The sequence below is a fragment of the Protopterus annectens genome, chromosome 13.part0 (genome assembly GCF_019279795.1).
Source record: "Protopterus annectens isolate FY-2018-M chromosome 13.part0, PAN1.0, whole genome shotgun sequence".
Classification (NCBI taxonomy): Eukaryota; Metazoa; Chordata; order Ceratodontiformes; family Protopteridae; genus Protopterus; species Protopterus annectens.
In genome coordinates, this window is record NC_056747.1 from 214,257,387 (window position 1) to 214,282,405 (window position 25,019).

The 25,019-nt window shown below is 35.1% G+C and overlaps 1 protein-coding gene across 1 annotated transcript in view; it reads left to right on the forward strand.

The window, feature by feature from the left end:
• The window catches only part of LOC122787163 (A disintegrin and metalloproteinase with thrombospondin motifs 10-like), a 1,217,364-nt gene that overhangs the window by 411,641 nt on the left and 780,704 nt on the right, over positions 1-25,019 (forward strand). Inside the window, exon 2 of the mRNA XM_044053741.1 lies at positions 18,125-18,471. Coding sequence (XP_043909676.1) covers positions 18,342-18,471 — 130 coding nt within the window. The 5' untranslated portion in view covers positions 18,125-18,341. The remainder of the gene's footprint in view (positions 1-18,124; positions 18,472-25,019) is intronic.

A 25,019-nucleotide genomic window follows, 5' to 3' on the forward strand; every position in this document is an offset into this window, starting at 1 on the left:
CAGAATCAAACCCTGCACCTTTTGCTGACAAGATGCACACTTTAACCACTATGCCAACCTCCTACCCATATGGCTATGCTACCATGCATTGCATCTGACACCCTTAATGTCTAATGCTTCTTTGTCCATATAGTAGAACAGTCTACAATTCCTGCTAGCATATGCATGTGCTGGGACCTCTTTTGTGTGGCATCTACTTCTCTAAAGTAAAAGCCAATACCAAATGACTCTGGCTGATTGTGTGTGTAGATGGCTGCAAACTAGGAGTAGTCACTGAATCCTCAGATGATTTAGCCATCCTGCAGGAAGGTTTTCTCCAAATAAATAACTAACTGGTGCCAAACTCATGGACTGAAATGAAAGGCATTGGCGTAACCTTTGAGAAGTCAATGACAATACGGCCCCAAGAGTTGACCTAGTTTTTCAGGATTTTCGAACTTATGTGGACAGACAGTGACCTAACTTTTTGCCATCAAGAGTCCAGTTATTCATTTAAAGCTGAATATGGATTCCTTAAATGACTATGCAATTAACGATTTGCTAATGCACAAGTATCTTGTACAGTGTAATAAATACTAAGCATATTTAAAGGTAACAGCTGATAACACTGGTGATCTTTGTTCCTCGTGTCAAAAGTTGGATGATTTGCTTACCATTGTTAGGAGCAAATCTCGACTTAATGATGATGACTGCACTTGTGCAATTGGCATGGCTTGGAGAACTGTTGTATCATATATTAATGACTGGACTGATGAACTAAATAATGTTAGGCATAGAACAAATAGAACAGATTTAGGAAATGATGCATCAATTTTCTGCAAAGAACATTCAACTCCTATGAAAGATGATGAGGCCCCTGAGAACTATGGAATTGTGGATGCAAGTACTCAGCAATCTGAGGATCTGGTTTGTTTAGAAGGAACAAAAAAAGAAAGAAAGGAATAAGTTCTCAACAAATAACAAGGAAGAAAAAGAAACTGACTAATGACTGTAAAGGAAAGAGAATATGCAGTAAAAAGGACACTGCTTTATGTAACTTGCAGGTTACAGGGAAAGATGATTTCTGTCTATCAGAAAACCCTCAGTCTACAGAAAGAGGCATCACCTTTCCAATGGAAAAGGTAGAAGAAAGAGGCAAGAGGCAGGTGAAAAGGAAGAAATCAAACTGAACGTGGAAGGATTGAAGAACATTACTGTAAGAAAAAAGAAGAGAAAGACAGATGTTGACTACATGGCTCAAGCTGTGGATTTACAATGCCAGCTTGATGAGAATTTAATACGCAGTGAAAACAGTAGAATTAACAAGGCTAATGATAATGAAGATCTATCTTTCGTAACAATTGATAGAGCTGAAATGACTGTATTAGAAGCTGAAGCTTCTTCAGAGATGGTCTGCAAAGATATTATTGTAATTGGAGATTCAGTTATTAGAGGAACTGGTACTTATATTTGCAGAGATAATGAACATAGAGTAGAGTCGTGTTATGCTTGCCAGGAGCAAAAGTAGAAGATGTGAAACAAGCCTTGGAACGCCTTAATGCAAGGAAGCATGGATCTGTTTTAATTCATATTGGTACAAATGATGTTACCAACAAAGATTCTCTGACTGTTAGGAACTGACAGCTCTCCTAGGTAGTATAGCTTGTACTGGTGTTAGGAAATATTTTTCACAAATCACCTATAGAAAGGATAGTCGGTTCACTGTGAATGAAAATTTTTTGGATAAACACCTACATGGAAAAAAATGTCCTGTTTTAAAAAATGGAAATTTGTAGAGCATCCAAGCCTTCTTTTGGGCACATGTGTTCAGACAGGATGGTGTGCATTTGTTTAGATCGGGGAAGAGAATTTTTGCAGCAGATATTTTGCAATATTTGACAAACACTAGCCAGAATTTTTGCAAGGTCAGAAATGTAACAGTTCACAGATAGCAACATTTGATGCATCTCTGATGGTTGTTAATGCTTGGAGCATTAATAATAAAGTTTTTTTTATTAGAAAATTTGCCAAGTTCCCACAAGATTGATGTTGTTATTGTTTGTGAAACATGGTTAAAGAACAATGACTGGAAACCAATTCTGACAGGGTATAAATGTTTTTACTGTAACAGACATTCTAACAAAAAATCAGGTGGAGGTGTTATGATAGGGATTAAAGATAGCTATGAGACCTGTGATTATTACATGCTCAATGATAACACCAATACTATAGACTGTGTAACTGTGACAATAAAGACAACCCTGGAACATATAACAATTGTTGGAGTGTATAGACCACCAAAGTCAAGTGCAGATGACCTAGAGGAATTCATACATTTCTTACATGAAACACAGGAAGGAAGAATAATGTTAGCTGGGGACTTAAATTCACCAGAAACAGACTGGAATAATATTGATCCAACAACGTTAGTAAAGAAATTATTCACAGAGTATATTCAGGAACAACAAATTCTTCAGATTGTAAAAAAAACTACTAGAAGACGGAATATACTAGATATTGTTTGTGTTCCCAAAGAAATTACTGTAATTTAAAGTCAACTTTTACCACCATTGATGTGCAGTGATCATGGAGTTATTAATCTTAATTTGTTACTAGATAATTCTGCCAAACTGAAACCTAAGTCAATGCACAGAAGGTTAATTACAGATTATAGGGAAGTAAAATAATTACTATATAAAACTAACTGGAGTGAGATATTCAGTGGAAAAACTGCAGTTGAAATGTGGAAGGTTTTGAAAGAGAAATTGTTTAAGTGCAAAAAGTAAAAAAAAATCTTTAACATCATGATCTAGATATGCAACATCAGGGGCGTATATTTCTATAAGAACAAGATACCTGATTAAGGTGAGAGACAAAAAATATAAGAAATGGAAGAAAGGTCGAACTACAACTTTGAAAATTGAAATAGACAAGCTGGACAAACAGATTAAGCATAGTGTTAGACAAGATCAAGAAAAAATTGAAGACAATTTATATAAAGATATTGAGTATAATAGGAAAACGTTTTATAGCTACATAAGATGTGGAAGGAGTAAAGATACACAAATTGACAAACTGTGTGCAGATTCTAAAATTTATTCTCAGACACAACAGATTATAGATATATTTACAAAGTCTTATGCAAAACAGTTTGGCTCCACAAAAGGGGTGGCAAGTTGTCCTAGTGACATCCAGGTAACCCCAGATACTGGAATCAAATTAGATTATATTGAAAAAGAACTGTGCAAACTGGATCCAAACAAAGCGCAGGGAGGAAACAGAATAAGTAACAATGACCTGAGGACACTTCAGCAAGAACTTACACTACCATTATATCTATTATTCACTAGGTCATATAAATATGGGGAGATTCCTCAAGATTGGAGACATGCACTTATTAAACTTGTCTAAGGGAAAGGGGAGTAGGACAAACCCAGAATCATATAGACCCTTAAGACTACTTTTGTGCTGTGGAAAAATAATGGAGAAGGTAATACTGGATAAGTTATTGTCAGACCTGGATAGGTTGTCACTTGAAACCATATATCAGCATGCATATGTTGAAAATAGATCTATTACCACCAGTAACATGATGTTCTATAACAATATAATAACAGCTATGAATGAAAAATTGTGCTGTGATGTGATTTATATAGATTTAACTTCAGCATTTGACAGGGTCATACGCAAAATACTGATCAATAAATTAGTACAACTATGTATTGATGTACTGTTGATAGGATGGATAGCTGCATGGCTTACAAATAGGACATGGCAAGTATCACACACCAACTGAACAGGTGAAATCCTCGGTTACAGTCGAGGTTTCCTACAGGACTCTGTCCTAAGCCCTTACTTGTTTAGATTCTATCTTTCAGACTTACTTTTTCATCTGAGGTGTTCTACAGTCTATATGTTAACGACTGGAAACTGGGTAAACTGATTACAAGTGTTACAGATAAGCCATGTCTGCAAAATAATTTGACTCAATTGACCATTTGAGCACAGCAGAATAATACACTGATAAATACATCAAAAACTAAGCATATGAGATCTGGGAGACATAAACTGAAAGGTGACTATTTAATACAGCACACAGTGATTGAAACTGTAGACTCATTTAAGGACCTGGGTATATGGGTAGATTCAGCTATGAGTTTTTCTGTTTATATCAACCAATTGGCTAATGATAGTTATAGAACTATAAGTTGTATAAAAGATTTATAAAGTCTAGGAAATCAAACATAATGAAGTCATTGTTTGTTAGTTACATTAGACCCAAACTTGAGTATGGAATAACAATATGGAAACCCTATAGGAAATCAAGCATGAATAAACTGGAAAGTTTACAGTGGAAATATACCAAGGGCACCCATGGATGTGAAAATCTAAGTTATTATGAAAGACTAAAATATCTGAACTTGTACAGTGTCTCTTACAGATATCTAAGAGGAGATCTTATTCAGGTATATAGGGCATTTTGAGACCACTACCTCTGGGAATGTTAGGGGTTATCAAAAAGTACTAGAGAATCATCAGATGACCTACGTAGAAGATTCTATAGGAATGAGAAGTGTACTAATTGGTTCTCTGACAGAGTAGCTGTTGCTTGGAACATTCTACCAAATTACATTAAAGCAAGTACTAGATTAGATATTTTTAAGAAAAGCCTAGACACGTATTATGGAAACAAGTGTTTTGGTATTTTGACAAGCTAGAAGGGCATTAATGCCCATGCTTGAAATATTTGTATGTATGTATGTATGTATTGTCATAAGAAAGTGCTTCTCTACTGCACAGCTTATTAATAAACGGATTGTGCCTAGATCTAAAGATGTCACTGTTCTGCTTTACTCAGCCCTCATTAGGTCAGTCATGGAGCATAATGCCTTGTTTGGCATGTATTCATCTTGACACATGCAACGACTGGAATGCCCACAGAGATACCTTACTAAAAGGATACAAGGCCTAAACACCATTTCCTGCATGGACTGACAAGTCTTGTCACTATATGTGGAATCCAACAGACTGCTAAGAGATGACCTGTGTCTGGCATGCAAGGCATCCACTGATGTAGTACTGATGGGCATACTGCATGTCAGCAAGTCAAATAGCATCAGAAATACTTGTCCTAGAGCTGTATACCTCTTCTGCAACATCAACTGAATGGTTTGGAGGGACAGGTATATCTCGCAGAGGGTACTGCTGCTCTAGAACAAACTGCCCATCCATGTAAAACAAATCTCATCCTTGTCCATATTCAAGTGCAACTTAAAACTATGCTAATATACAGTTATTGCCCATGGGATGGGTAAGGTCAGTCTAAAATCAAATGTGATAAGTTAATTAAAGCCACCAAAAGAGAAACTGGCTAAGCTTAAAATGGCCTGCAAGGGCAGCCTGCCTAGTACTTACTTATGAAACTATAAACATGACCTTTTTGAAAATATAAATGGAAACTAATATGTTATTACAATATGGATATAATTAGTTATCTTCATCTACTGTTTAGAATTTAAAAAATTACCATCTGAAAGAATATCTATGTCCTTTTTTAAACTGATTTTTTTAATGCATCCATAAAAAGGTCTTGATCGGATTTATTTATATATATATATATATATATATATATATATATATATATATATATATATATATATATACACACACACACACACACATATATGATTATATCATAAAAACATGAAATTAACAAAGAGTGAATGCTTAAACACCAAAACAAATAAATAAAAGCTAATGCAAATACAAATAAACCAATGCTAAATCAAAAGCCATAAACAGGGAATATAAAAGCAAACCACAATCATAAAAGAAAACCCACTATATTGAAAAAGGTAGGCAAACACAAAACAGCTAAAATTAACAATTATAACTTTATTAAAGAATTCTCAAACCTGCCACCCACATGGAAAGACAACATGAATGATGCATAAAAAAATGAAAAATGTTTAAAATGGGCTTTTTTTCTGTTAATATATGCCTATCAATGTTATTTTTTAAATGTTGAATTTGATAAATGTTTAAACATATGCTACATTCACACTCATATGCATACACACACTTGTTTCAAAAATGTCACTTCACACCAAGTACATCAAATTATACCTCTACAGTAGTAATAATGAACAAATCTCCAACATCCAACTCACAAAATAAAAAAATAAAATATTTTTATGAGGCAGGGAATAACCTTCATTGTGGTTGCCAAGCCTCTAACCTCACAAACTTAATATACGCCAACACCAAGTTGCATCAAACTGCAGAAGGGAAAACCTACTACAACAATAAAATCACTGAAGTCACACATTTCAACAATGCACCAGCAAAATGAGAGAAAGAGATACAGCTAAGTAGTGAAGCCACTATAAACAAAGCATAACACATCCTTAACAAAACCAGAGGTTGTAACCTACTCCACTCCAACCATTCACACTTCTACAATAAGTCAACTTTCCACTTACTACTAAAAACATTAGGCTAGGGTATAAAAGCCGCAAAACAGAACTGCTAACAGCTCCAAGCACTTAAACTACACATTTGCCCAATGTTCATTATCATAATAAAAATGCTTGCTGAAATATTCATTCGCACCAAATCTGCAAACACATTCACGCAAAGTGTAATTTCCACAAATATAAACATAGATAGAGGTTTAGCTGCATTTGTTCAAGGAGTAAGAATAAAAGTTACACTTTTCCAAAAAAATAAAATCTGAACATTGTAACTAAAAATAAATAAGTACAATAAACAGCAAAAGAAAATCTTATTTTTTGTAGAAGGCACATGTTGTCCACCTCTACATGGAGGAAATTTTTCCCTACAGCCACCTAACATATACATATACAAATACATACGTGTGTGTGTGTGTGTGTGTGTGTGTGTGTGTGTGTGTGTGTATATATATATATATATATATATATATATATATATATATATATATATATATAGGTGGACTGAATTTGGTCAACATTATCTTTAGCTGAAACCTGTTTAGTCGAAAAAATTTGATCAACTAAACAAATGATCAACAAGTGTGTGAGATCGCACAGTTCTCAGGATAGGGAAATATCCCCTGTCCATGAGATTGTGCGATCTCATAGCTAATATATATAATTAGCAGGTGGTACTGGGGGAGCAGGGGGGCTTTGCACCTTGCAAAAACATTGTTTAAACTATCCTTTTCATACAGGTTTTGCAGAAGCAGAGATTGTCAGTTGGTGCCCGCAAAGTAGTGTGTCAGCATTTAAAAAGTCCATCTTTTGGTGCTGACTTTGTAATTGTCAGTCTTTGGCAGTATACCTATATATCAATATATATATATATATATATATATATATATATATATATATATATATATATGTGTATCATTTTAGCTTAGACTGCAAGAAAAAAACAGCAGATTAAAATGACTGAAAGCAGATTTGACTGAATAGTCACTGCGCTGAAAAGTGTAAAAGTGTATAAATGTTATTTCCTTTGTTGTTTTGTACATGGGAGTTGTTGGGAGTCATAATTTAGAAGATTTTGATTGGCTTGGCAATACCCACTTGTCATGCTGTACCCCCCGATTTGTAGACATTTGTGTTTATGTACCAGTACTGATTCACTGTGTATGTTTTTTTTCTTTTCACCATTGTTGTGTGATCATGAAGTTAGAATGTATGAATAAGTGGCATGGGGGCATGCATTTGTTGTGTATAGTATTTTCGACAAAAATGGCTGTTCAGTCAAATGTACTTTCAGTCTTTTTTATGTGTATTGCAATAAAAGCTGCCTTTGATGAAATTAAATTATATAAATATGTATACATATATGGAGTCCCCGTGGACTATGATGTTTGCAGATGACATTGTAATCTGGAGTGAGAGTAGGGAGCAGGTGGAGGAGACCTTGTAGAGGTGGAGATATGCTCTAGAGAGAAGAGGAATGAAGGTCAGCAGGACTAAGACAGAATATGTGTGTGTGAATGAGAGGGAGGATAGAGGAATGGTGAGGATGCAGGGAATAGAGGTGGTGAAGTTGGATGAGTTTAAGTACTTGGGATCAACAGTTCAGAGTAATGGTGAGTGTGAAAGAGAGGTGAAGAAGAGAGTACAGGCAGGATGGAGCGGGTGGAGAAGAGTGTCAGGAGTGATTTGTGACAGACGAGTACAAGTAAGAGTGAAAGGGAAGGTCTACAAGAGGGTAATGAGACCAACTATGTTATATGGGTTGGAGACAGTGGCATTGACCAAAAGGCAGGAGTTGGAGCTTGACATGGTAGAGTTGAAGATGTTAAGATTTGCACTGGGTGTGACGAGGATGGACAGGATTAGGGATAAGTATATTAGAGGGTCAGCCCAGGTTGGACGGTTTGGAGACAAAGCCAGAGAGGCAAGATTACGTTGGTTTCGACATGTGCTGAGGAGGGATGCAGAGAATATTGGGAAAAATATGCTAAGGATGAAGCTGCCAGGTAACAGGAAAAGAGGAAGGCCTAAGATAAGGTTTATGGATGTGATGAGAGAGGACATGCAGGTGGTTGGTGTGACAGAGCAAGATGCAGAGGACAGGAAGAAATGGAAACAGTTGATCTGCTGTGGCGACCCCTAATGGGAGCAGCCGAAAAGAAGATATATATATATATATATATATATATATATATATATATATATATATATAGATAGTCTGGACAAAATAATTATAAAAATGCCTCAGTACTGGGGACTTATAAGTGTAATAACTGTATATTGCACCGAACAAACACCAAAAACAGTCCCAGTCACCGATATATGCACTGACCACGAAAATTCATACACTTTCCTTTTATTTAAATATTAAAATCTCATCAAATACTGGTTAAGCGCTTTCATCTACTAATGGTAGATTTCCTCAGAACCATTACTAACAGCCATTATTCCCTTTTTATATGTCTCTAAACCAATCAAAAACTTAAAACGTGTACCCTATGCAAACTAATTAAAATTTAAAGTGCTCAGTGCATGATTCCACAACGTCTACCTATCTCAATTTTCTTTTTTTACCACAAATAAAATGTATATATTTGGACTGTTCGTCAAACATAATTAATATAAAAACTCAATATTAGATATATACTAATGAAACAAACAGTTCACATAAAATATGAAAATGTGTCTAAAAATATAAAAAAATCTTGATTGCCTAATGTTTGTGATGCTATATATATAGTCCCCAATTGTGACCTCAACTAACAATACTTCTACCATAGCTGTCTGAATATTCCTCATATTTGATCTTCACCTATACTTCTCTAATACTGACTTAATGGATATGGTGTCATTAAGTCCTGGATATTCAGATGCATTAAGCTTAATTTGCCATCTTGTTTCCTTCTCTCTCAATAATATTTTTGTATTCCCACCCCTGGGATTAGGTTTAATAGATTCCAATATGCCAAAATCAAAGGAACTACAGATACTATTACCATTGAGATGTCTCCATAATGCATTATTTGTATCCTTCCTTTTTATCCTATAGTAATGCTCATATATTCTATTCCTCAGACATCTAACAGTCATCCCTACATAATAACATGGACATTTTGTACACTTTGCCAGGTAAACCACATGGGATGTCCTACAATTACCTTTTCGAAACCTTATAATTGTACTGTGGGGATCTTCTAGAGTGATAGTCATAGCTGGTATAATGTATTTACACTGGTTACACCTCCCACACCTAGTTGTTCCACTATCCTGTTGTTTATAACTCAAACTTTTTTTCATCCCAAATCTTGTCTTAAGGTTATTTCCATTCCTATATACAAATTTTGGTCCATCTCCCACTGTCTTATAAACACTATCATCTGTTTTTAAAATATTCCAGTTACTCTGAATAATCTTTTAATGCCATTCACCTCTGGTGCATATTGTAATATACATGCTCTAGTGAAATCATTTGTTTCCAAAGGTCTATTATGTCCTTGTACACCACTGTTCTCTCTGCCTAATATTGGCTTATATTTTTTCCCCCATTCTTTCTTAATATATTCTGTGATGTCCAAAATCATTTCCTTCGGATATCCCCTTGCTTCAAACATTTTACCTATATTGTCCATTTCCAACACCATGTCTGAATACTGGGAAGTCATTCTGGCAGCTCGGATACATTGCCCTTTTATTATACTCCTTTTTTGGTGTGAGGGGTGACAGCTAGTGAACTCTAAATAATCATTACTGAAAGTTTCTTTCCTAAATAAATTGGACTTAAATCCACTGTCAACTATTGTGATTCTGCTGTCCAAAAATGCTATACTCTACTTATCCATGTTAAATGTGAACCGTAGATAATCACATCTAGTATTAAGATATGTTATGAATTCATTAATGCTGCTTTCATTTCACCTCCACACTAAGAAAACATCATCCAAGAATCTTAGGTAACATACAATGTGAGATTTCCATTTACTTAGTAGGATGAATTCTTCCTCTCAATCTAAAAGAAATAGATTAGCATACATGGGGGCACATGCAGCCCCCATTGCTACACCTTTACTTTGCCTATAATATTCCCCTTGAAACATAATATAATTGTGAGTCAAAACTACCTCCATGAAGTCCATTATTAGACTTATTCTATCCCATTCCATATCGCCATATTTCTGTATACTGTTTTGGAATCTGGTTAGTCCTTCCTCCAAAGGGATACTGGAAAAAAGATCAACAACATCAATAGTAATTAATATGCTGTCATCAGTAATGTATTGATTGTCTAATCTACCTAGAAAATCCCACGAATCCTTCACAATATGACTAATCTTTGTATATAAAGTTTTTAACCAGCCATCCTTCCTTTGATTTTGGCATATTGGAATCTATTAAACCTAATCCCAGGGGTGGGAATACAAAAATATTATTGAGAGAGAAGGAAACAAGATAGCAAATTAAGCTTAATGCATCTGAATATCCAGGACTTAATGACACCATATCCATTAAGTCAGTTTTAGAGAAGTATAGGTGAAGATCAAATATGAGGAATATTCAGACAGCTATGGTAGAAGTATTGTTAGTTGAGGTCACAATTGGGGACTATATATATAGCATCACAAACATTAGGCAATCAAGATTTTTTTATATTTTTAGACACATTTTCATATTTTATGTGAACTGTTTGTTCCATTAGTATATATTTAATATTGAGTTTTTATATTAATTATGTTTTACGAACAGTCCAAATATATACATTTTATTTGTGGTAAAAAAAGAAAATTGAGATAGGTAGACATTGTGGAATCATGCACTGAGCACTTTAAATTTTAATTAGTTTGCATAGGGTACACGTTTTAAGTTTTTGATTGGTTTAGAGCCATATAAAAAGGGAATAATGGCTGTTAGTAATGGTTCTGATGAAATCTACCATTAGTAGATGAAAGCGCTTAACCAGTATTTGATGAGATTTTAATATTTAAATAAAAGGAAAGTGTATGAATTTTCGTGGTCAGTGCATATATCGGTGACTGGGACTGTTTTTGGTGTTTGTTCGGAGTTATATTTTTGGCCAGTCCAGTCGAGTGTCATTTTTAAACTGTATATTGCAGGTATATTAGTAATTCATCCAGTGTGCTTGTAAAAGGGATCAACAAACAATTTGGAGCAAAATGTAGATTTGATTGTAATGCTAGAGGAATTGTGTATTTATTAACATGTGAGGCATTACAATCATTATGTAGGAAAGACTATAAGAAAATTAAATAAAAGGATTTATGAACATGTAACAGCTATTAAAAACAATGATTCTAGTAATTAATTAGCTAAATATGCAATAGTATGTGAAGACTTTCGGAAATTCTGATTTTTTGTTGTCGATTCTGTTAATATAAATGAATTTGAAGGTGATTATAACATATGCTTAGAATGTAAAGAAGCCGAGTGGCAAATCAAATTGTTGGCAGATAAAAACCTGGACTTAATTGAAATATTAAGAGCTCTGAGCCATTAAAAACATTTTATATTGATAATTTCATTAACAAAACATACACAACAGATTCACATTTTTTACCTTTTTAGTATGCTGTATTTGTACATAAATTAAGGTTTTTAGGGATTTATGTGTTAAGAACTATAGGGCCTTTTAGGCCTTATGGTATTTGTAAGTTTGATCAGTTGTTTGAAGTAATGTTGATATTACTTGTACTTAAAATGGGATGTTGAATATAATTTATTCTGAAAATGTTCTAGTAATTAAAGGAACAAAAGTGCAAATTTGGGCTCATATTCCTATTTGTGCTTTGTCACAAAGAGAACAGTTTTTTGGGGTACATATTTGATTTGTTGATAATGCATTCCATAGCAGAGGGAATACTGCAGGTTGGGTAATCTAGCAACTGACAATAGTGGTGAAGGAGAATTACTTTATTCTAATCAATAAATTGTTGCACAGTGCATTAGGAATAACTTCTAGCAATCCATCTGCAGAGGTTGTACTGATTACTATTACCTTTGGTTAAGAAATTTGAGGACACTAACCTCTGTCCTTGTGTTCAGGGTAAACCAGAAGACTAATCATAGAAAGGAATGGAAAGTGGGTTTGAGGCTGGCTTGCATCTGGCGGTCAAGAGGGTGATTACAATGATGGTTATAATACTCTGCTGGTTGCAAGCAGTTTGTACTACAATGATGCTTGTAATACTCTGCTGGTTGCAAGAAGTTTGTACTAAAACAATCCTTGTGATACTCTGCTGTTTGCAAGCAGTTTGTACTAAAATGATGCTTGTAATACTCTGCTGTTTGCAAGCAGTTTGTACTAAAATGATGCTTGCAATACTCTGGTGTTTGCAAGCAGTTTGTACTACAATGATGCTTGTAATACTCTGCTGGTTGCAAACAGTTTGTACACTTTTCTGAGACAATTTTCCTAAACAATCTGTCAGCTGCAGTACTTCTGTAAATCATCCAGCTGTTCCTGCTGCAGATACTTAGGGATGTTTTACATATGACAGGGAACTCATTCCTGTTCTACGGATTTCTACTTAAATTAAAAAAAGTAGGATGCACACTGAACTTTATAAGATAATGGTGCCAGAGCTGTGTTACAATTGTTTGATAAATAAAAAAACAACTCGATCCACCACGGTATTGTTTGATAAATGTTAATTAAGCCAGGGCTTATCATATATATGATATAAAATTAATACATCCTGTAGAGAAAGTGTGTGTGTGTGTGTGTGTGTGTGTGTGTGTGTGTGTGTGTGTGTGTGTGTGTGTGTGGTAAGAAGGACTGAAAAGGTAAAACCTTGCTACTTTTGGAACATCAGACATCATCCAAGACCTTCTGGTATAGTCAAAGGGTGTTAGAAACTACTGTTTCCATAGTTATCATAATATGTTGTTAAAAAGATAAAGAACAATAAAAGTACAGAGTACTTGTAAATTTCCTTTGCATAGCTGCAAAGAGAAGAACACATACATGGTATGGAAATAATGTTTTTGAATTTGGGGATCATAAAAACAATTTATTTTATGAAGTACTGATAGGACGTATTTATTTGCTTTCTTGCTTCATCTAATTGACTCAAAAAAAAAAAAGTTGTGCTAACTTCATATTTGCCTCTGCTTTGTTTCCTGAGACCCTGTTTGGTAATAAACTGATCTCAACAAGTCACGCTCTCCTCTAATCAAAGAGCCTTCAGACTTTACCATGCCTGTATCACCTCTGGTGCCAAATATCTTGTGGGGTAAGTGAGGAATCTCTCTACCACATAAGCATGCAAAAAAGGAACCAAATGCTTTTCAGGGAAATGTATGTAACCCCTGATTAATATGGGATGTTTAAGGATACAGAAGACTGAGATATGTATGAATATAAAAGTTTTTATTTGTTATTCATTGTGAGCACAAAGTACTAACAGCACTTTGATTCTATACTTCCACTGTCTGCCATTAGGAAGGTGTCTTCACAATTAGAGAAGCAAATATTATGGGAAGAAATAGCCATGGAATTGTTATGGCTAGGCTTGTACAGGCCCTAGTGCCGATAAGCTAGTACCAACCTATGAACCTATTATTGGTAATATTGCCCCTTAGTCATGACTATAGAAATAAAGGTATCAACTGAAATTTTATTTTTGTACTATTCAAAAAGTTTGATAAAATCAAAATACACTTTTGATTTTTTCAAACACACTTTTGAAAGGAAACTTCTCCGGTCAAAATTTGATAAATTAGAAAGAGATAAAACAGACTTTTGACAATGTCATGCTTTTGTATGGCCAAGAGTCAAAGAATTTGGTATGAATGAGCCAGCTTCGACTTCGAACATCATTGTAGCATCCATTATACCTGTTACCACTGTTACTCATGGGGAAACCAACAGTGATAGCAGGACTGGTATGAACTGTTTGAGCCTATCTAGTAACAATGCCACTAGTGAAGCTCATTCACTACCTAAAAGGGATAGTGGAACTAAGAGAAAAGATTCTGCACCACCAATACAGGTCACTATCATACCATAAAAGGAAAGCAAAGAAATTGCTGAAGAAACCTGTGTATTTCTGAATGCTGACACCAACTCATCGCATTCATTCAAAGTTGATATAGCTTTCCAGGTTTTTCCTGTCACTCTCCACAAAGAAGTAAATCAAAGTTTACAGTCTCCCAGAGAATATCCCACAAACAAGGGGAGAGTGAAAAGGAAGATACCACAGGACCAAAGAGAGCCACGCACTATAAATAAGATGTGCCAGGGTATGATAATGCACTGATATGGAATATCTCATCCAAACAATTAAATGATAGTAAGTGTTCTTTATTAAATAAAGGTTTAAAGTTTGTACCATCACAAGAAGTGAAGCTAACTGAAGCTGTTATAGATTTAAAATGTTCATGAAATCTGTTGGTCGAAATCTGCTTTTTGGCAATACTAATTCAGTAAGTACTTTTAAAAAAATGAATTCATTTATCCCTACTAGTCATCCCATAGTAGAGACTTTTAGCAAACTTTGTGAATCTGAACTGCAAACTGCATTGAATCATAAGAACAATAAAAAATATGTGAACTTAAATAGTAATGTAAAGCTTCCCATTCATTACTATTTAAGAATGATTCATCTATTGTTATTAAGGCCGCTAATAAAGGAAGACCGATAATGATTATGGATCGTAATTTTTACATTAATTCTATGAACAGCTTGCTAAATGATGAAAAAGAATATAAAAGGATATCTGAAACTTGCATAAATACAATTTTGTCTAGAATATATATTATGATTGTTTGTTATGTGGATGCTTTGACTATGATATGTTTAAATATTTTTTTAGTTGATAATCCTATTGTTCCAGTGATACATGGACTTCCAAAGGTACACACAGATCCATTATGTCCACCATTCAGACCCATAGTTTCAGGTCGTGGATGGTGTACAGAACCCTTATCTATATATATATATATATATATATATATATATATATATATATATATATATATATATATATATATAAATGTTAAGACCAGTAGTAGACAGGAATGTATATATTTTAACAGACACTAAACAGTTTTTGCATGATCTGTATAGGTTTTTACATGCAACAGATATAAACCCTAGTAACTTATTTGTTACACTTGATGTACATTCTATTTTTACTATGATTCCTAATGTGAAAGGTGTAGATATGTTAATAGCTTATTTATTAGAACAAGGAACTTTAACACATAGTTCTATAGACTTATTATGTTTACTTATGGAAACAATACTTGAAAACAACATAGTTTTATTTGGCCAGAGTCTATATTTGCAGAAAGATGGTGTAGCAATGAGTACGCCTACTGCAAACAGTTATGCTAACCTTGTGATGGCCAAATAGGAGAATAATACTTTCTTAGGGACCCACAAATTTGAACATGATGCTTTTTATAGGCATTTTGTTGATGACCTGTTCCTTTTATGGGATGGATCTGAACATGATTAACTGCATTTTTCAATCATTTGAATGATAGTACAACTTTTTAAAAGTTTAGTATGAACATTTCATGAAATTAAATTAAAGTATATAAGAAACCTGACAATTCTATCTGCACTATGATTTATAGGAAAGAATGTTATAGGAACCACTTATTATATAGAACTAGTATGCATTCCAACCACATTTTTAACAATGTAGTTAAAGGACAAGGATTCAGAATGTCAAGATTAAATCCTGATGATGAGAAATTTGATGATGCTTTAAATGATTTAAGATGTAGGTTAAGAAAAAGGGGTTTTAAAAAAACATGATATAGAAGGGCCACTATCTGATATGAATGCTCATAGGTCTACTATAGCTAGATCATATTTTTCGGAAGCAGAGATATGTTTAGATAACTCAGTAAAGCCTATTTCTGATACAGTATGTATATCCTTGTTTTTTTGGGAACAATATTAATGTTATAACAGACATTGTGATAATTGTCCCATAATAACCAGTGATCTGGCCATTAGAAAAATTGTGGGTGACAAACCTAATTTTTCATTCACGAACAAGAAAAATTTTGGATCAAAAAAGAGGGCTCCCATTGTTTATAACTCCTTGTAACAAATGTAATTTTTGTAGGTATACTGATTCCTCTGGTGAATTTGTACCTCCGGGTTCTAGCAAAGTTTTTAAATTTAGTGTGAAAGCTACTTGTGATACCCCTAATATTGTTTATTTAGCTGTATGTTCTTGCAGAATGTTTTATGTAGGCAAGGCAAATAGTTCAGGGACAGAATAAGGGAACATATATATGATATAAAGAGAGTGTGTCTTATCAATGCACTAGCAAAACACATACATAATTGTGGGCATACACATATGGTTAAGTTTTTATCATTGAGAAAGTCACTATTGGTCTTAGAGAGGGATATAGAGAACAGAACTGAGGCTTCAGAGGCCAAATGGATAATTAGGCTGGGGGCTGATGTTGGCTATGGTCTTAATGACCAGCATACCTCTCAACCTCTCAGCGCAAGAAATCTAGACAAAGCCTGACATGATGAGGAGACAAAGGATGAAAAATAGGGACAGATTTTAAATATTGCTCTTATAAACATGCTAGAGTAACAGGATTTGCATTAACACACATTCTGGGAAGGATATGAAGTCTAAAACTGAAAAGCATGCCATTATTTAGTGACTTTAATCCTTAGATCATCCCAGTGATTTGTCAAAAAAACATACATTTTATGAGGAACAGACCAAAAATAAGAGCCAAAATCTGGACATTCTGCAAAAATCTGCACAGTTGAGAGGTATGAGTCAAAGCTCCACTAAAACCTCTTTTGAAAGACAGGCCATTAAGTAAACTGAAACTACTATAGTATTGTTTTATGTTGATGTTGCTTTAAATCTATATGAAAGGTGGTGGCCGAGAGGTGTGGACCTTTGTAACTGGTTGTGATTGTATATCTAAATGATATTTGTGAGTCACAGTTTTTTAAACCTCTGATGAAGCAGTTTTCAACTGCGAAAGCACATATGTTTTAGATCTGAATAAAGCTTTTATACTGCCCCATTGTTTGATTCACTTTTATGTTTTTTGGATATATTCATTGGCTTTGAGTGAATCATTTATCCTGAGTCCCACAATTCTTGTTGTTTGTTACACTTTTGATTTTCTCAAATGAAAGTTTAGAAATGTTATTAATTATTACTATTTAAATTGTTTATAAGTTATTAATACCATGCTTTCATTATTAAAAATGAATGCATATATGCCTTGGATATTTTTTTTAAGTTACAATGGGTGAAATGTAAGAAAGTCAATTGGTGTCTCTATGGGTTCAGACTAGAGCCGCACCATTAGTAATATGATTTGGAAGGATGTTAAGAATTATGTCTGGTATGTTTCAGTGCATAGATATGTTAGCAACATGAGCATTAGTATGGAAGATTGTTTACTTATGGCATAATGCTCAGAAACTCCAACTGGCATTGTACAGGAACCATGATTAACTGTATTTCTTCAGGTATCAAACTGTAATTTACTGTATTATTCTGACCATAGAGTGAGCTAAAGATATAAGCCTTGAAGAAGACATTTTGATGTTCTTTTTTTATTTGGAATAAAGTATTTTCTTTCTCATATAAATGAGTATGTTTTCTATCCCTTTCATTAAAAGGCCCAATCATATTTCTTTCTTTCTTTCTTACAGAGTAAAACTTTCAAGGCCACTAGATTATGACTCCTACTTGCTGACGTTATGACCTCTCCAGCATCACAGTACAAGAAATACCTCTGACTAAGACATTTTGAAAAAAATCACAGCATATAAGCTAAGAATGCCTGCCAGAGCACCAAAGCATACTCTGTCAACATAAGTGGTGAGCAGGTGGGAGACATGTTGGGACAGAGTGTTTTTATGAGGCACAATGCTCACTGCACTGAGTCTAGCATCCATAACCATGAAAACTGTACTGAGATTACTGACATATACTTTAATCCTTAATGTGGCTGTATCGGACTGTAATATTCATTCTGACCAGGCATTCAAGTCACAAGGTAAGGATTTTCACTTATGTTTAACTAAAAGTACAGTTACTTGAAAGATGATTTTAGCATTCACTGTTGGACTAGCATGATGGTCTCTATCTGAATTATGTATAAAACAGGCTATAACTAAAGTAAAAACAAGGAAACTAACATATCTTTGTCAGGTTTTATCTGCAGTCGGAGGAGGTTTAGCAAAATAACATATTTATTTATTTATGTTAAACATTCTTGACCGGGTTATTCCCCTAGGCCAGGGGTTTCTTTCAGGAGAAACATGAGGTGGTATTCATGGGTCTATGACATTTTGTTAAATCTTAAAATAGCAAACACCTCTTCATCGAACACATTTTTAGTGAAGCTACTGATCTTCAAATGGAGTTTTCAGTGAAATTTTTCCTAGGGCAAGGCAATGGTTGGCCACCATCTGGAATTTGTCCTTTTCCCCACTGTAGTGCGATCTTGGAGTCAGTATATTTAGTTATAGTGGGTGTCGGGGGTGCAGCCCCACACCTGTGTAGGTGTTAAGTTTTATTATTTTCTTCTTGGTCACTAGGGTGGCCTACCATTGCCTTTCCATAGAAAAAGTTTTGCTGAAAAGTCCGTTCGATGATCGGTAGCTTCACTAAATAGGTGTTCACTGAACAGGTGCTCATTATTTTAAGATTCAATGAAATGTCATAGATCCAGTGTTCATACTAACCATGGCCATGGATAATATGAGAAACTTGTTAAGAGTAGTCAATAAAGCATAGGTAGGGGTAATGGAGATTGTAGAAGATTATATGCAAAGCATTTAGAAAAAAATTGGAGAGTGGAAAAGAAGATAAAAATTATGAAAATTATCATTTATGGATAATATTGCTCTAGAAAATGTTATCATACTTGAAGAACTGAACAAAGTACTGGAGAAAATATGGGAAGATAGTGCACAGGGGCCTGGTAGGATATCTGTTGGTTTCTATAGAAACAGACAATGCTAAAAAAAAATGCATCTTCTTGATAAAGTTGAATGAGTGGTTTATGAAGGATATAACAGAACGAATATGTGATGGTGTGGTGAAATTTATCTATGAGAAGGGAAGAGGGAACATATTGGAAATTACTGGGCCTTAACACGGATTGAAACCAATTTTAGACTATTCCTGAAAATTGTGTAAGAAAACTGAGGTCATGTGTTTAAGAATTTGTCTCATGAAATGATGCTTGGAGTCAGAGGAAAGACAGTGAAAGATATGCTGGTTTTGATCATAAAATTGCTTGATTACAAAGATAATAGTGAACTGGAAGGTAAGTTGCTGCTTATAATGTAGAAAACGCTTTTAGTTCTCTAAATCATGAAAACACATGGGCAGGTTTTGAGACCTATGTCATTGGTCGCAGAATTAGTAAAGGGATCAGAGGTGTGTATAAAGTAACATCGAATTGGCTAGAGAGTAAGCTACAGGCAAAGAAGGATGTTAAAGAAGGCTTTCCATTAAGTGAGATATTATTTGGGCTTGTTATAAATGCTAAGTAGAACATTCTCTTATACTAGATTTTAGGTTCATAAGTGTATACTAGGCTAACAGCCTTTATAACCCTAGCAGCACAACACAAATGTGCTCATTTGTATTTTGGGTGTTTATATAAGGAGGGGGTATGTTAAGATGTTGCTAAAGGTTATATAGTGGGAGTATGTTCACTTGGACACACCTCACTGTCTACATCTGTCCATCAGAGACATGGGGGCGAGACAGTGGTGAATTTCCAAGTACCCATCCATTGATCAAGACTACACCTGAATAGGATTAGGAATGAACTCTGCTTAGCAAGGTTGGGGAGCCTATTTCAGAGAATGGGGATTCTCTGAGAAATGTATATGTCTCAACAGCATATCTTATTTATGTTGCAAGCAAAATGTAAATCCTTAGATGTAGTATTTTTGATGCTGTTCATTTTATAAATGTGCAAAACGTACACCAATCTAGATCCAAAAATACATTGCATGCCAGTCATAGAGAATCTCTATATACTCTGTAGGAGACTAAGTATAGCGGTAGAGCTTCGGACATGTAATCTGTAGGAGACTGAGTATAGTGGTAGGGCTTTAGGCAAGTAATCTGCAGGAGACTGAGTATAGTGGTAGGGCTTTAGGCAAGTACTCTGCAGGAGACTGAGTATAGAGGTAGGGCTTTGGGCATGTACTCTGTAGGAGACTGGGTATAGAGGTGGGGCTTTGGGCATGTACTCTGGAGGAGACTGAGTATAGAGGTAGGGCTTTAGGCATGTGCTCTGGAAGAGACTAGGTATAGAGGTAGGGCTTTGGGCATGTACTCTGCAGGAGACTGAGTACAGAGGTAGGGCTTTAGGCATGTACTCTGTAGGAGACTGAGTATAGTGGTAGGGCTCTGGGCATGTACTCTGCAGGAGACTGAGTATAGTGGTAGGGCTCTGGGCATGTACTCTGCAGGAGACTGAGTATAGCAGTAAGACTTTGGGCATGTACTCTGCAGGAGACTGAGTATAGAGGTAGTGCTTTAGGCAACTACTCTGTAGGAGACTGAGTATACAGGTAGAGCTTAGGCGATCCACAAAGGAAAATGTGTTTATGTCCTGGAATCTTTTGGTAAGGAACCTATGCAGGTATTTCTGTTGTCGCATATGTCTGGTCAGGTACATGCCACAGAGAGCATTACACTCGATGATATGTCTGATATGAGCCATGTTAAACGGCACTATGACTTTTTTAAACCTGGATGCCCTTACTTATAAGTTGAGTGCCACAGAATGATTTTCTTACTACCTTACATGCGTGTTGGTCTAAGCTCAGGTTACTGTCTATATACATTTCCAAATCCCTGACTGCCAGGTCAGCTCTTAAGGTGTGTCTTATTGATGATGTAATTTCCCTGGGTGGCAGATTTACCAAAAAGTATTATAATGCATCTGTTTGCATTGAGTTTTAAACCTTGACTTTGGCACCAGTCATTTGTCTGTGTTGGACATTCTTGTAAGCTATCTGTATCATGGATGGAATATACAACTGCTAAAAATTTATACTCATCTGTGAATTTGATCAGGCCAAGATGTTTGACTTTAACCTTTACCTCCAGGAAGTAGATGACATAGAGGAGCAGGCCCAGCATTGAGCCAGGAGGGACCCCTTTGGTGACTAGTCTGTTTGTGGAGATGGCCTCTCCAGTCTTGACTTTCTGGCAACTATCTGTGAGTCAGTTGGTATCCAACATGTTATACAGGGGGTTATGCCCAATTTAGGCAGTTTGTCAACAATGCCTGACTGTGGTATTGTATTGAATGACTTACCCTGCGAGACAGGTTATATTACACAATGTTGGATTATTCATCTCGTATACTGAGGACCTGGTAATTATAGACAATTGCACCTGGATGATGGGCTTGATTAATGTTTTAGAAACTATGTTAAAAAAAGTAGCCTTCCATCTGATCAAGCAAAAAAGTAACGGTAATGGTGCTGTTATTCAAATAGATGTGTTTTTTGATATACAACATGTAAAGTCTTAAGAATTAAGTTTTGTGGTTTAGTACTTGAAGTAATGACAGCTGTGTGTACTTGGAAAAATCTTTAGGTATCATATAAAGAAGAAATTATTTAGAGCATTTAGTAGAGTTAAGTAAACTTGGAAATTTGGTAGAGAGGTAATTTCCAAACTCAGAAGAAAGACTGCTTCTAGAAATATGGTTTGGAGGTATTTGGGGTTCAAGATTTAACCCCACTAGGAAAGAAGTGCTTTGGTGAAGTAGAGAGGATAGGGATTAGGGTTAAACACAACAGTAAATTTGAATTTTCTAAATTAGTACTGGATTTTAGAGGATATAGGCAAGAAAGAGAAGGATTTGCTATGACATTCGGGAAATAAAATGTTTGGGGGATATAGGGAAAATGAGTGACTGGTATGAAAGATTAATAGAAATCATTTCTATAATAAACCATGAAATGGAATAGCTGTCATTAGACTTCAAGCACTAAATAGGAGACAAGTAAGGTTGAAATTTGTTGTTGAGATGTTAGAATTCATATGGGGACTAATGTTAGATTAACTAGCACTTACATGGCAAATGTATGAACTGCATTCTAAAAGGTTAAATTATACTAGTTTTTCAAAATATTCACGTAAATACTTAATGTCTGAGTAATGTGATATACGGAGCAAACATATAGATATACAAGAAAAATCTGTAGTTAACGCAGTGTGGCTGTTATGAAACAACAGGTGTGAAGAAGTTTATGTAATAAATTATGAGACAGTAGCACACGCCTGAAGAAAATATGTTTTTGGTTATGGCAAAAAGAATGTTGAGGGTGACTTAGGCTAAAGATAATATTATTTGCTTTTTTCTGTCCTATGTAATTATAGAAACTGTTCTTTTTTCTCTGTGGATAACTTTGAGAATGCAAGCATATATCTCCTGCTAATTTATTGCGTGATGCTGTCAGTAAGATCCCCTACTCTTTTTGATAACTGCTATGAGAGCAAGCAAGGGATACGTTCCTTTATGAAACAAAACAGAATATATCTTTTTTTTGCCACTAGGGGTTTAGAGACCAAATACAATAATTGGCTTTAGCTAATTATTCATGGTGTAAATGATATCATTTTATAAAAGGAAATAGTACAATAAAATATAAAAAAAAAATCAGAAATTAGACTGCCACTTTTCCATTTTGTTTAGATACTTCAGTTTACATTCAAATTGTTTTGTATTTTGACTTACAGAATTAGTCATCTCAGCAAGAAAGCTAATAACCCAAGGAACACTATCTATAACAATGAGACTTGTTGGGAGGCTACTAAGACCTTCACCCCTACTCCATCATTTACAATTCCCATATCACAATGGCCAAAAACTAGAGAAAGAGCTGGTTTGTTCATACATTCATTTCACTCTGAGAGTTCTGCAAGAGCAAAACAGTTACTTTTTTCTCTGAGATGACCTAATATCAGTGCTAACTACATGAAATAGGAGGAGATGGGGTTACAGCTGTCAGTGTGTGGGCTTTCCAAACTGAGTGGAGGTAATTATACTCCCTTGCGACCAAAAATGAAACTATGGAACCACCTATGCAAACTGACTAGCCTTTCCCTCCAATCAGGCTGAAAGCTAGTCTGGCTGTTTAAATGCTTCAGAAAAGGGAGTGTGATAGAAGACAACTGTTACCATTATAGGATAGTTTGACTCTGTAGAATGTCTGATCCAGACTAACTTTCAGCCTGATAGGAGGTTAAGGCTAGTCCTCAATTGGCATAGGTCCTTAGTTTCACATTTGGTCCTAAGGGAGCTTAATCACATATAAACCTGCTATTCTGTCTTTTATAGACAACTCTGTCTTAATTTGGGATGAAGACTTTCAACATATTAAATATTTTTCCTTTCCAAATGCATGAATTGTTCCCCAATGTACTTTAGAACAACTGTGTTGTCCTCAGAAAAAAATACAACCTCCTAGCTTTGTTCCTAGCCCTAGGTAGTCGTGGAACTGCAGAACCATCAAGGAATCATTTCCTCAACATGTCATTTAGAGCATTATCTTTCAGAAATTACCCCGGATCCGCACTACTGACAAACAACTATAGTAAAAGTGAAGCATGATATCTTAGATTGGTAGCAAACGTTATACACGTCTGTGAGGTACATGAGCAACAACTGTATCTGTCTGAGGGTGCATGACTAAGGAGACCCCCTTGCTGGCATGCACAGCATGAATTAAATAAGCATGAATATCAAAGAAGGGTAAACTGATGGTATACATTACGAACGTCTTCATCAGTGTGCAGTATAAGTCTAGTAAACCAACCCTTTTCCAAAAGATTCCTTCTAAAAGATAAAAATAAACATTTGGGACAATCGGATTGCTTTTAAAGCTGTCCAGTTTATTGAGTTTCCTTTTTAGTACTTTTGCCCAGTAGACTTCAATAGATAGGTACTGAATGCTATTACATTTCATTGGCCTCTTTAAATACTTCAGAAAAGGGAGTGTGGTAAAAGACAGCTGTTGTCATTGGAGGTTAGTTTGACTGACTCTGTAGAATGATTGGTCCAGACTAGCTTTTACCTTGATTGTAGGGAAAGGCTAGTCCTCAATTTACATAGGTAGTTCCTTAGTTTCACTTTTGGTCCCATGGACATGCAATCACCTGGGTTTGGAAAGCCCACACACTGACACTATAAGCTCTTTTGGATTATATATTATTAACTTCAAATATTTTTTTCATCTTCTTGTGGAATACTCCTGTTGTGATTTCCTGTTTTTACTTTATGAGAATAAATATTTCTAAACAGTGGAATGTTATCAAGCCATCACTGCTGTTACATAATTAGTGCAACTCATCTACTCCAAAAGCAAGGCATGGTTGAACACACTGAACTATATTCCAACCGAAATGGGTTTGAAACCCATAATCAACACCTATATAATCTGCATTCATGTAACAGTGACTTAGCTTTTTCACAAAATTGTACAACTAAAATTGAACTAAAATTGGACAATTATGTCTGAAGTGTATAAACCCATCACCAATCAGAAGAAATAGCAATAG